General features: G+C 48.8%; 2 protein-coding genes across 5 annotated transcripts in view; one reads left to right on the top strand and one right to left on the bottom strand.

Annotated features, from left to right (window-relative positions):
* The window catches only part of LOC125954041 (transient-receptor-potential-like protein), a 5,644-nt gene extending 4,557 nt beyond the window's left edge, over positions 1–1,087 (top strand). For all 4 annotated transcript variants that reach the window (XM_049683995.1, XM_049683994.1, XM_049683993.1 and 1 more), the window contains exon 8: positions 1–1,087. This exon is cut by the window's left edge and continues 677 nt beyond it. In XM_049683995.1, coding sequence (XP_049539952.1) covers positions 1–888 — 888 coding nt within the window. In that variant the 3' untranslated portion in view covers positions 889–1,087.
* A 65-nt stretch (positions 1,088–1,152) lies between these two features.
* Positions 1,153–12,500, bottom strand: part of LOC125954048 (cyclin-dependent kinase inhibitor 1B-like) — a 12,557-nt gene continuing 1,209 nt past the window's right edge. The window contains exons 2-3 of the mRNA XM_049684029.1: positions 12,021–12,500; positions 1,153–3,901 (exon numbers count right to left, since the gene is read on the bottom strand). The exon at positions 12,021–12,500 is cut by the window's right edge and continues 23 nt beyond it. Of these exons, the coding sequence (XP_049539986.1) occupies positions 3,732–3,901; positions 12,021–12,500 (650 nt within the window). The 3' untranslated portion in view covers positions 1,153–3,731. The remainder of the gene's footprint in view (positions 3,902–12,020) is intronic.

Below are 12,500 nucleotides of genomic sequence, written 5' to 3'. Positions count from 1 at the left end.
GGTATTCACACACCAAAGCTTGCTTCGATCGCTGGTAGCAAATCCCCTTCACCGGACGGTACGCCTGCCCCGGAGAAGCGTAATTCCAAGCTTGGCGTACGATCACCTCCAACGATCATGTCCCCTCCGCCGCAAGCCGACACTCCGATCCAATCACCACCACCACCGATGATCCACATTACTCGCACCGAGTCACAGCTGGTGAAGAAGTCACAGCGTTCCGACTCGAAGGAGAGTCACGAGGAGGTAGAAGGTGAGTCCATTCCACCGCCACTTCCATCCTCACCACCACCGGTCGCATCGTCCTCTAGCGGCACCGTAGTGCACAGTGACGATCCTGATCCATTGGTGTCCGGTGTCAACTCACCACCCAAGGTGATTAAACGGAAGGCTCCGGCACCGGTATCGTCCGGCTCGGCATCCTCCCCGGAGGATATTTCCGTGGCACGGCCCGTTGCGGTAAAACCACAACCCGGCCAGGGCATGCTGCCACCACCACCGACGAAGGAAGAATCGCAGACACTCCCAGTCATTCCAACCCTTAGCACTACACCGGCCACTCCATTGCCGGTGCCGAAAGCAAAGGTCGCCGCTCCACGTCCACCATCGCCGACACCACCATTACCGCCACCAACGGTGTCCTCTCCGCCGCTCATTCCTATTATCATCCAAACGGAACTGATGACCGATACGAACGCCAATACAGCAGCGTCAGGTTCTGCTGCTGGTGGTTCGGCTGGTAGCAAGGAATCGCTGATAGTCAGTGGCGCTGGCGATGCTTCGGCTGATGTTGCCCGGGCCGCTTCATCACCGACGTGTCTGCGACCGTACCGCAAAGTGGAGGATGTGGCCACCATCAAGCGGCAACCGAAGAGCGGCTGGTTGTAATTCCGCCGCCATTCGCGGCGTCCATTTCTTAATCTTTGCACTCCTCCCCTAAAAGGACACAGGGAGAAGAGGGTGAATGTGAGTGATCTTTTTACTTAACGAAGGAACGAAACATTATCTGTTGTTGTATTGTGATTCATTTGGAAAAACAACTAAAAAAAATGGCGATCCTTTTCGAGAGGATCATCGCAAACCTCGAGAGTTCGTAACGGTGCTTTCATTTCGAATTGTGGAAAGAACGTACGCGAAAACCTTTTGATTGTTGGTATATATATTCATGCATTTGAACTTTATTTTAGTACATTTTCAGGAGCGGAAGTATAGTGTTAATCTGGTTTGATTCTATTACAGGGAATTAAAAACGGGAGAAGGGTGAGAATCGAAACATTCAACTCGAATCGAAATCTTCGATTCTATCCCTCTCTTTCTCTCTTCTCTGAATTGGTTGTCGTTTTTTTTCGACTTTAAACAGAATTTTGGGCCTGCTGGATCCTACTGTTCCTACTGGTTATGATAGCTTGTTTGCTTGTTTTGGACTCGATAGTGCTGGATTTTCTGGTTTTCCTTAATTTTCTCTCTCTCTTTATCCCATATCCCCGTTTTCCTTGCCGCATCTGGCTTAATCATAGAGTGACCTACAATAAGGAGCAAAAGTGTAACACCTAATGTACGAGAGATCCAAAAATTTTCGCAGCACTATGTACACCTTAGTTGATGCAGCGAAAGAAGATTCCAACCGCATCGCCACTTCACTTCGTCACTGCGAAAAGAACGAGGTGATCAAGCGTAGCGATGATAATCTTATCCTTGCAGGATAATCTATGCAATTACTACTGCTACTGTTACCACTATCGTTAACGTTATTACTACAGGGTGGGAACATTTCGACACTCAATCTAATCGAACGCAATTGTCAGCTCATATGCAAACACATTGCCCGAAAAGTCGAAGATCAACAAGGTAGGAAAGTTACTTTACCGCTTAAATGATTTAATCGGCTTGCGTTTGATAAGGTATCTTATTTCGGGTTCTTATTGCTCGATTGATCGTAACGGGAATTTTGATCCGGTAAAAGAACACCTCACGATGTGAAGTAACAGGAGGATAGCAAGCTAGTTTGATTAAATTCACGTTAACAAACGCGGGTTGCTTCCCTTCTACTACTTGCTCAAGTAAGACTCCTTTTTATCCCAGGAAGATGATCTCATAGTGTTTTGTACTTCGCGTTCCTTTCCCATTGCTTCGCTTATATCGAGTATCGTTTGGCACAACTACCGTCTCTACGCTAACGAACGAACCCTTCTTAGTTTCTATATTCGCGCCGTAATCGCCCTATACAAATTATGAGCCGCAGAATGAAGAATCGCACGCATTCGTAAGAAATAAGAAAATTATTTAGAGGAAGGTAAAAAGCGGTGAAGCGAAGTGATTTGATGAATAGATACACTAATGCTAATACAACTATTGCACAATCCACCAACAATCCCTCCGTCACGATTTCGCGACCGACTGTGCATTAGCCGTTGAATGAGATCGTATCCTGGTGCTGTGGCTGGAAACCATCGCTCGGCATGCGATAACGTTCCTTATCCATGGCGCTGGATCAGCGAAGAAAAAGATGAAGAAGCTGTTGCCCTACTGGCCTATGATCTATGCATGTACGACGTCACACAATGAAATCGTTTAAGCCACCAAAAACACAACTCACTCACTTAACAGAGGATCGAGTGACGTGGATTTGGTTGGAAAAGGATTTCCCGCATTACTAACTCACAGCTCATAGCTACAACAAAAGGATGCTCTCTTTTGCACAGCCTCTCACAGGCACTAGCAGGGGCTTACGCAAGAACATTCTGCTTCCCTCATTACTCTCGCTTTCTCTCACTTTATGCGCACGCTACCGATGTTGGGATTATGCTAGGCCCGTTGCTATGGTGCCGGAACTTTCTGTAAGCAATAGGAGCAACCTGGTCGTTCTCCTAATGGTTAGAGAAAATATGTATTTCAATCATTCGCTTTAACCAATGTGTGTGCCCCCGAATGCGAATTTCCATACAATTCATCGATCGTACCTTAAAGTCGCAAAAATCCGTATCGTCCTACTATCACTAATCATATATTACTTAACGATCGTACGCTATGTACCTTACTTAGAAGGTAAAAAATTGTAGAAAAATAAAGGATAATTTACAAAAGTAGAAAATAATAATAGTAATAATTTGCCGTTCCGCTTTGGCCCGATGTACAAGTTGTAAAAACGTTAGCAAAAGCAAAAGACTATGGCGCCTGTGCCGGCCCGTTTAAATATATTTAAAGCGCACCCGTACAACAGGGTGCAACACACGGTTAACACACCGATTAAGGATGTGGATGCACATCCTTGTTGTGATTTACACGCCTGTGCCCTGCCTTGTTGTGATTTACACGCCTGTGGCGCCTGTATTTGGGTACGCGTTATCGGGTTTTTCTTTTCAGTGGGAGAATGGAAATTGGCCGAAACATTTGTGTCGAAACTCATAAAAAGAGAGAGGGGGGGGATGTCTTTGTGTAAAAAAAAATCAAAAATAAACAGCAACAGCAGCAGGTAACTACTTTAACACTACCTCAACTAGAAAATGTAGTCGAGATCGAGAGTACGTGAAGGTTTTTCGAAAATAAAATACGTTGTTACAAAAAAAAAACAACCCGCGCGGGCAGGTTGGCGAGCGGGTGTCCTTAACGTGTCTAGGGATTAATTTAGAACTAGCTAGCATCCTTCATAACACTCTCTCTCTCCCTCTCTCTATCGAGTCAAAGCCGTGTAGAGGAGTGTGGTCCGAATGATGTGGTCTGTCTAGCCGGAACTAGCCGGAGGATGTAGATGGCACCGAGTGGCTGCGGGTTACAGGCGAAGTGATGGCTTTCTTGGGATCGGCACCGTTTGAGGACATCGTCGCCAACACGCGCACCTTCTTGACTTGGGTACGACCAACCGAAGCGCCAGTCGAGGGACGCTTGCGTTCTTTAAGGAAGTCTAAAAAGAGAAAAGAAGAAAAGCAAAGGTGGAAGGTTAATCAGAGGGTTCTATATAGGGGGAAAAAAGAGAATCGTTTTATTGGGATTAATCTGAGCACCGAGAGCCTATCATGACCTGGCCTGAGGTACGAGACTAGAGAGCGAACACAGAAACAAGCCGAGGTCAACCGAAAGATCACCAACGGTGCGCGCTACAAACAACAACAGCTTACGTATCAGGCAACAGGGCGGCATGTCGCGTTCCCGCAGCGTTCTTCTTATCGCAGTCAGGCCAACTGCACCGAGAGGACAGAGCATTGACCACACCATTCATCGTAACATGGACATACAGCAGTACTCTCACTCTCTCAATAAACAATTCGCCGCGCTACATGAGACGGATTTCCATTCGTCGTCAGATAACGGTGCGTAGCGAAAGCCAGATCTGTCTGGCTTAGAAAGCATCGCTTAAAAGGGAAACAAAACGCTGTCCGAGGATCGGGCATTCGGGTACTGTTTGTCCACTTTTGAGAAAATGAGGGAGAAAGAGAATTAGTCACGCCATCGCCATCATCTTCATCACACATCGCTTTACGAACCAACAGTAGGCACGGTATGTTTTGTGCTCTTTCGCCCCGGGAATGGGAGATAAAATGAAAAGGAATTGAGGAATTGCGGTTGGAATGTTTGTATCTCTTCAAGCCACACACGTCAACAAGGGTTCTCCTCTTCCTTTTGCATCCTGCCGTGCAATGATTCATGCGCATTAGAACTTTCTTCCTTTTTGGTTGGCCACTGATTAGCACACAGTTTACGCTACTTCAACCGATCGTTAAGGATCAGTTTGGCAAAAAGCAGGACCCGGTCATTAATATCGTATATTTCTAGAATCAAACAATACGCTCGTTGGGATGTGAAGCGAATGCTTTCATTCTCGAGTGACCGTCATCCATATGAAGTGACCGTTACGAATTCGATTTTGCCTAGGAATGAAACAACGGACGAATGAACGAACGGATAGCACAATTTAATTCCCCTTTCTGCCCATCACAATCGCCGAAATGTGAAACAGATGTTTCGCTGATGCATTTCCTGTTCCGCGATTTTCAAACGCTAGGGGCTGCTGATCGTTACCGTTTCGGTTGCTCGGTCAAAGCCGGTCAGCCTGTCGTACTGCGGTTTTAGCATACTTTAAGTTCGATGCACCACATTGCACACACCGCTGCCAATGCTCATCTTTTATTCATTTTACTACAGACGAGGGACAGATAAACCACATGATGATCGACGGCCACAGATACCACGAGACGTAGCAGCAACAGCAGCAGCAGCAGCAGCAGCAGCAGTAATGCACGATATGATCACTCGGCTGGCGGCGATCGGCTTAGGCACGTGTCCTTTTCGCCTGGCGCGACAACCAGATGACGCGCGTTCCCGTTGAACATTATGTGGATTCAGTTTAATAGTAAAACTGGAAAACAACGGACCTACAACACACCCCGGAAGGGCGATGCATGGTTAATTGTTGATTTAAATTTATGCACCCACTCTGCCGACCGTGAACCCGGAACATTTATAAAAATGTAGCGGAACCACCGAATCTATCACCTCTCTCGGAATCCCGCAACTCAACGAGGCCACCGTGAGGTTCACATCTGCGAGCATACAAGGGCACAAACCAGATCTGAAAGGCCGCAACCCAAAGGCACGTGACTCTGGCGACCTCGTGGTTCATAAAAGAAGGTTCAAAGAGCGAAGCGCAGGATTGCTAAAAAGGCAGGACACATCTGGCGTCAGGGTAACCACCGCGTGCCGATTCCGCTTTCTTACTTATTTTCTGCGCTTTCCCCCCCGAATTCAGGAAAGGTAGGAAATTGAGAGACATCTGCTGCCGGTGCCGACTTGTGCCCCGATTACCTGACACAACCTCGACTGAGATCGACTTCTCTCGAGTTTGGTGGTAAGAATTTTTGGATTGAAGGAAGGTAAGCGGAGTAGGGCAAAACGGCAGAGACCACTCGAGCGAAGGCAACCTGTAACAACCGAAAGACAGCCTGCTTCTAATGATATGCCAGCAGGAGAAACATCATCGTCTAAATGTGGCATAAATGGCGTATCCGCTTACGATAGCGGAACACAACATTACGCAATTCCATGCCAAACACCAACTTTAGCCAACATTAGGCCCTCGTTCAGGGTCCAAGAGCGCTACACAGGCACGCAAGCACGCAGACACGCACACCGCTAATGGAATCTCAAGGACAACTACTTGCGCCACGGCGCTACAACTTCTAACATCGCGCAGCATCGTCACGTGGTCGCGATCTTTTGGCGCCAAAAAGACAATCCTATGAGCAGCGGGCTCTAGTAGGTGTGTGTGTGTGTGTGTGTTGCGGGGGGTTTATAGTGTTAAGCATTGTCGAAGAAGGCGATTATGATGACGATGCATGTACCCTACGCCGAGCTACCCGAAGTGATAAGACTCAACGACGACGACCACGGCGAGGAAAAGAGGCAAATAAAGTAGACGACAAATCAAACATCAAGCTTGTTGCTCCGTAATAGTGAAGGCGGACAACACAGCAGCAGCAGCAACAGCAGCAGCAAAACAAGCAGCAGATGTTCAGACGCCTGCAACTCATGTCTAGCCATTGAAAGAAATCCATCTGCTGTTGCTTCCATGGACACACCATGCTGCGCACATGTAAGATCGAGGAGTGAATGTAACGCCTTTGTGCTGGTTCTCGATATGATGCAACTGATATGAGTCCGGTATTTAATTTCCTGTTATAGCCATCAATACTTTCTCTGTGCAAACAACGGCGGAAGGAATCTTGAATCGCTCTCATTTAGTCTTTTGCCGGAGGGAAGACAGTAGTGATTCATTTTACAAATGTGAATGGCGTGCTGACCGCTCGAGGAGGTTATTAGAATGGTTGTGATGATGTTTACCCAGACACCAGCATGAAATCCATCACGGTACGCTGGGGGCTTGCGATAAGATAAGAATCTGGTCTATATCAAGGAGAACCGGAGCAGACAGTTGGACTACAACTGGCGAGCGTGGCGAGGCGCGCTGATAGCAGATAGATAGACCTCTCGTGACAACTGAGATCTTCATCTCCGTTGCAATACCAAAACGTGGTGCATCACACGCGATTTGATGACGAACGCAGCGGTGTGCCAGAGCGAACTCCGACCGCCGACGACAGGTTTGCACAAGTCGTAGCTTGTTCGCGATCGTCGCCGTCTTCTTGGCACCATACGATCGCATTAAAAGGGGAAGATCATGTTGGTTGGTTGGAGTCTGAAACGTGTTTACGATGGTTTCGTCAGCCAAACCACGGATCGACGCAGGATCGATCTTGTTTCATCGAGATGATGAAATCCGTGTTTCCGAAGAGACGAAGAAGATTCACCTGACCGAGTGAGTGGAGTGGTCTCATAGTAGCAACACGGAACCGGCTCCAGTTCAGGTTGTATTTTCATTCCGTTTCTTCCTCCGGGTCGTTGGTCGAGTCATTTTACGATGTAAACAACAAAGCAGAGAGACGAAGAGGCGGAAGCTAACACAGCACCAAAAAACCAAGTTCCACCAAACGTAAAAGAGGTTCGCCAAAAAGACCGAACGTCAGAAAACAGGTCGCAAACAACGCACGACGGGGAACGGTGCGCAAAACAGATACAGGAGGCACACCAAGAGGCACACCAAGCAAATGAACAACACGTCTCGTGGTAATTTCAGTTCCAACCGGTACGCAGCATAAGATGAAATTGCACAACAGCATCGAGCCCTCTCTTCGCAACACGTTCGAAGAAAGTGCAAGATGATGATGCTGAAGCACACAAAAGCAGGAGATACACGATAGGGATACGACGCTTATTACTGTACTTTCCTCCCTCCCTCAACACCACGCGGAGATTATCATCCCCACCGAGCCGACCCGAGCCTCAGCAGCGATCCAAGTCCCAGCAGCACGGCGTAAAAGACGAGGATCGAGTACAAAATTGAGCAAAACAAAAACCCACCAAAACGGACAGCGACGACGACCGCACGAAAGGGCTACAATTTGGAAACTTTCGCCAGCGATACGGGACAAAAGTGCCGGGGACACAGCCACGACACGTACGTACGCACGCGCGCCCGTCTCGCGGAGCTACCGATCCGGCAGGAAGCCCGGGGTGTGATGCCTTGTCTCCTTCATTCTTGCCTTCCTGCCTGCACGATCGCAAACCAACTGGCGGTTTGTTGTTGCGAAATTCGGTAGCTGATGTAGCGATCCGGGGGCCCCGGTGATCGTGCTTCTCGAGAGAAAGATCGTTAAAAAAGGTACCCCCTCGAGGGCACCATTTGTCTGTACCGAGGCGTTTACAGTATTTTTTTCTTTCTCCTTTATCAATTGAGCCCTTTTCCTCGGTGGTTCCGCTGCATCGCGTTACTGCTGCTGCTGCTGCTGCTGCTGCTGCTGCTGCTGCAGCCATTGCTTGGCGTAAACATACGCTCGAACGCAACGGTACATAATATAATAATTTTGCGCACCACAATCGATAAGAAATTGAGCCCCTGGGGTAGGAGGCAACGAGGGGCCCGTAGCTTTCATCTCTGCAGAGTGACCAGGTGTGTGCTGCGGGTCCGGCATGATCGCCGGTAGCATAAGAGAGGAAATGATCATTCGGTGATTGTTTGTCCCGTAAGACCGGGCCACCGGATGGATGGTTGACCTCGATATTATGAATGCGCGATGCATGCGTGCGCGCCTGTGAGCAGACAGAGTGCGCGGTGATCGAGAAGAAGCAAAGAAGAGGGATTGATCGAGAGAACACAACAGATGATTTGTATGAAAATTAATTATGGTCCCCGTACAACAGTGCATTGTTGTACGGGGAAAAAGACCCGGTGGCTCCAGACTCCAATGGTCTTTTAAAACCGACGAATAACAGTCACCCCAAAAGAGCCAATGGAAAACGAACGCGGAGCGGATTTTTCTTCGTCTGTCTGAACCCGCTTCTGAACAACAGAGATTGCGTTTCTCGAAAAACGCACCCAATAGAAGGCATTTATATTGCTTCGAAAACGGTAATTATACCCTGACAGCAACAATGGCCACGAAGGTTTGACTTTGCGCCACAAATCAAAACGCACTGCCCTCCTGCTGCTGCTTGTGCTGCGCGGTTTAGAACGCCGCAGCACAATCACCGGAAACCGTAATTCGCACACGCACCCTCGCTCACACTGTGGTAGGATTTGGAACCACGGAATCCAGTTGCAGGTCGGACTTTTGAGGCTTTTTTCCACCGGTTACAGAAGGGCCACGATGACGGCATCATGCACCGAGCAAACAAAACGCAAACAAACTCCCTCCTGCTGGGCTAGGACCATGTTCCTGCTGCCTGCCGATCGTGCAATTATCTCCCTTCGCCTTCTCCTCGAGCCTGCAGCAGACGGAGGTAGCTCCTTCCTGTTGCTCACCAGGAGTGGATATCGATTTCCAACAGTCGAACAGAGGGACTGAGACTCCTTTCTCCGTCCTTTCCGCTCCGGGCCGCTGAAGATGAAGATGTAATGGAGAAGGCAAGGGACTTGCTTTTTACATCAACAGCAACAAAAAGGGAAATGAGTGTACACAAAGAAGGCAGGCAAATTATCACTCCAAACCGACCCAAGGATGACCCTCGGTTGCTACTGGTGCTGCTGCTGTTGCTCAAGGTCCCTTAATTGACCGAAAGTGTGCGAAATGGTTTGAAATCTTTAAAAACAAATATTGAGACATTCTCGAACAGGCAAAGAAGTCGTTCCGGATGACCTCCTTTTCCTCGAAAACAGACATACAAACTCAAAGCGCATTCGTTGTGGTCACTTTAATGTTTTTGCTGCAATATGTCTTGTGTGGCCCACATTTTCGCATAAATTGGTATCTGTCGCCGGCATAAAAAATCATAACATTGCACGCGCACACTCACACACACACACACACCTGGGACATGTGCTGGGGGGAACTGCCACCCCAAGAGCTCGCGTTTGCTGACGGAAGCAATAAATTGTACAACAAAAATTATTTTAAGCTAACTGCGCCATCGCCGTCGCGTGGACTTGCAGCCGATTCCGTATGGCAAACCGCGCACCGTAGCTTGTGGTTTTGGTCCAGCGTGCCGCGACCCAATATTTAAATCTCGTTATTTTGTGCCTGCAAACGGAAGTGCGCTACCGGTGAACGGTTCGTTGTCTCTGCAGCTGTAGCTTTTAGCTGAAAGGCCTCCCCCCTTACATTTTGGGGGCTCATGTGTGTGTCGCGAATAATGAGCAAATTGAGCACGGCTCACCGAGTGCGCTACCCGGCCAGCCGCACCCGGCATCGAGAACTTAACCCGTGACCCCTGAGGCAATTGGATAATTATACCCGCAACCGCATAACCGCCGCGTACGCCAGCCGTAGCAGACGCAGTGAATCAGACGCATTTCTATTCAGCGTGACGAACGGGTTACGACCGGTGCATCAAAGGCCAAGCCAACCCCGCGAGACGAGCGCTAGATTGTGCTGCTCGCGCGGAATGCGTTCAATTAAAAACATCAATATTACCCCGTACAACCTCAAAAGCGAAACAATTACTGATAGAGGAAGGGGCATCGACAGACGAATCACGCGGACAAGAAACAATGCCGCGAGGATCTTGCTAGAGAGCACGGGAAGATCATCATTCGACACGCTTTGTGAGGCGTTGTTCTCAACCCTTCGCTGCACTCGGCGAAACCGAAGGAAACGAATGCTTCATATTCATCGTTACTATCTCTATCCCTTTCGATCGCCAGGAACACCCTCTTTGAACTACCATGAAAACGAGGGTGTAATATGGAAAATAGGTCCTCATATACAGCTGCTGCACCCTCGGCACAGTGAAGCGGGAGATAGGACAACATAAAGACCCGGCAAAGTGTGGCCTTTTTGTTCTACAGAGAATAAGGCAGCGGAGCAGCAGCAACAACAAAAAAACCGTTGGAAAACGCGACGAACCATAAAGCACCGAGCATGCACACCGCCCAAGATAGAACGAAACACAGCAGCAGCAGCAGCAACAACGCCAGTGATGCGGGGCCAACGATCGAGGGAGATATTAAGAATCGTGTCGACGAATCAGTACGAAGAGGGTGAGGGATAGTGGATGTGTGTTGGAGCAGTTATTAAGATCCTAACAGCGGAAAGAAATGCTTCATGCTCGGCCACACTACACACACGCCCGACGACCACAATGTTCTTCTTTGCTGCTAACGGCTAGAACATGGTATCTTTAGCGTATGCCATGCCGTGTGCCCTTCGGTCCGTGGGTTGGAGGATTTTTAATTATCGACGGTTACGCATCGTTCATCGTAATCGTCGTCGTCTCCTTCATCCCACGACCGGGGTCGCGATGAGGCGACCCCTGTTGTCTTTGAGAAGAAAGTTTCCGGATGATAGGATAGGGCGAGGGACCAGCTGAGAGAGCTATGGGTCTTCTTGGTTCAGTATTAATAAATGGGGAGCCATTAATCGTTTCACGGCAATGGATCAAAACTGGCGCTCCATATAAGCGGGAGAGAAAATTAATTGGCCGATCGGTGGTGGTGTCACTTGATCACACATCCAAATCCCGCCGCGTTCGTTCCGCGTGATCGCGTCAAAAACCTTAAAATGGCATCAGCGCTAATTAGTAAAAAATCGCACGTTTTGCACGCCAGATTGCTCGGATTGTGTGGCTGACGCAAAAGATCAAACGTTAGCCCACGCGAAGATTTCAATATCGCACCCGCCCCCGATGCAGGAGAAGTGTGCTAATTGTGATCGAAGATGAGAAAACCAAGACATGACACCCCGAGCGAGTTAATTATTTGTACGCCCTCGGTGTTCCTGTGCGGATAATCTGTTTCAGAAGCGAATACAAATAATGATCCTTCTTTTAACGATTGATGACCGATTCGCTCGACATTAGCCGGAGGATTTTCCTGCATATTGTCGTCCCGATTCTTTTGGAATCAATGTCGATACCATCGCTCCTTCACATCTTTGTCCATTCTAATGATATGGTCAACATATCGAAGTCTTGTGTGTTTCAATGCGATCATTATAGAACGCCCCAAATGGCTACTATGATCCAGTTACACTTACCGGTCATCTTCATTTGACGAGATCTAGTGACACGCGACGAAGACGACGACGACGACGACGATGATGACGAGTTGCTGCTTCTGCTGATGGTGGTAGGAGATGATGGCGGTGTGGTGGGCAGTGCCTCGATCGTGGCGGAGGTCACGGTGGCGGTTGAGGTGCTGCGCAGATTCGGATATGTTCGAATCGCTTCCGGCACTTCCGGCACGACCGGCGACACATCACCCTGCTCGAGGTTAGCCTTTTCTGCTCGCTCATCCATCAGATTTTCCATCGGAAGGGGCTCCTGCTCATCCACCATCGGTCCCCTTCGTCGTCCGGCCGAGAACGTGTGTGCCGCCCGGGTTAGTGTCACCATCGCCGAACTAGGCGATACGGTAAGCGGGTTAGCAACGCGCTCCCATTTGTACGATCCGTTCTCGTCCGGTCGTCCGGTGCTGAAGTCAAAGTTCCATTTTTTACGCTTCTCCTCGTTCTGTG

The sequence above is a fragment of the Anopheles darlingi genome, chromosome 3, assembly GCF_943734745.1.
Source record: "Anopheles darlingi chromosome 3, idAnoDarlMG_H_01, whole genome shotgun sequence".
NCBI classification, from domain to species: domain Eukaryota; kingdom Metazoa; phylum Arthropoda; class Insecta; order Diptera; family Culicidae; genus Anopheles; species Anopheles darlingi.
This window is presented reverse-complemented; position numbering and strand designations above follow the sequence as displayed.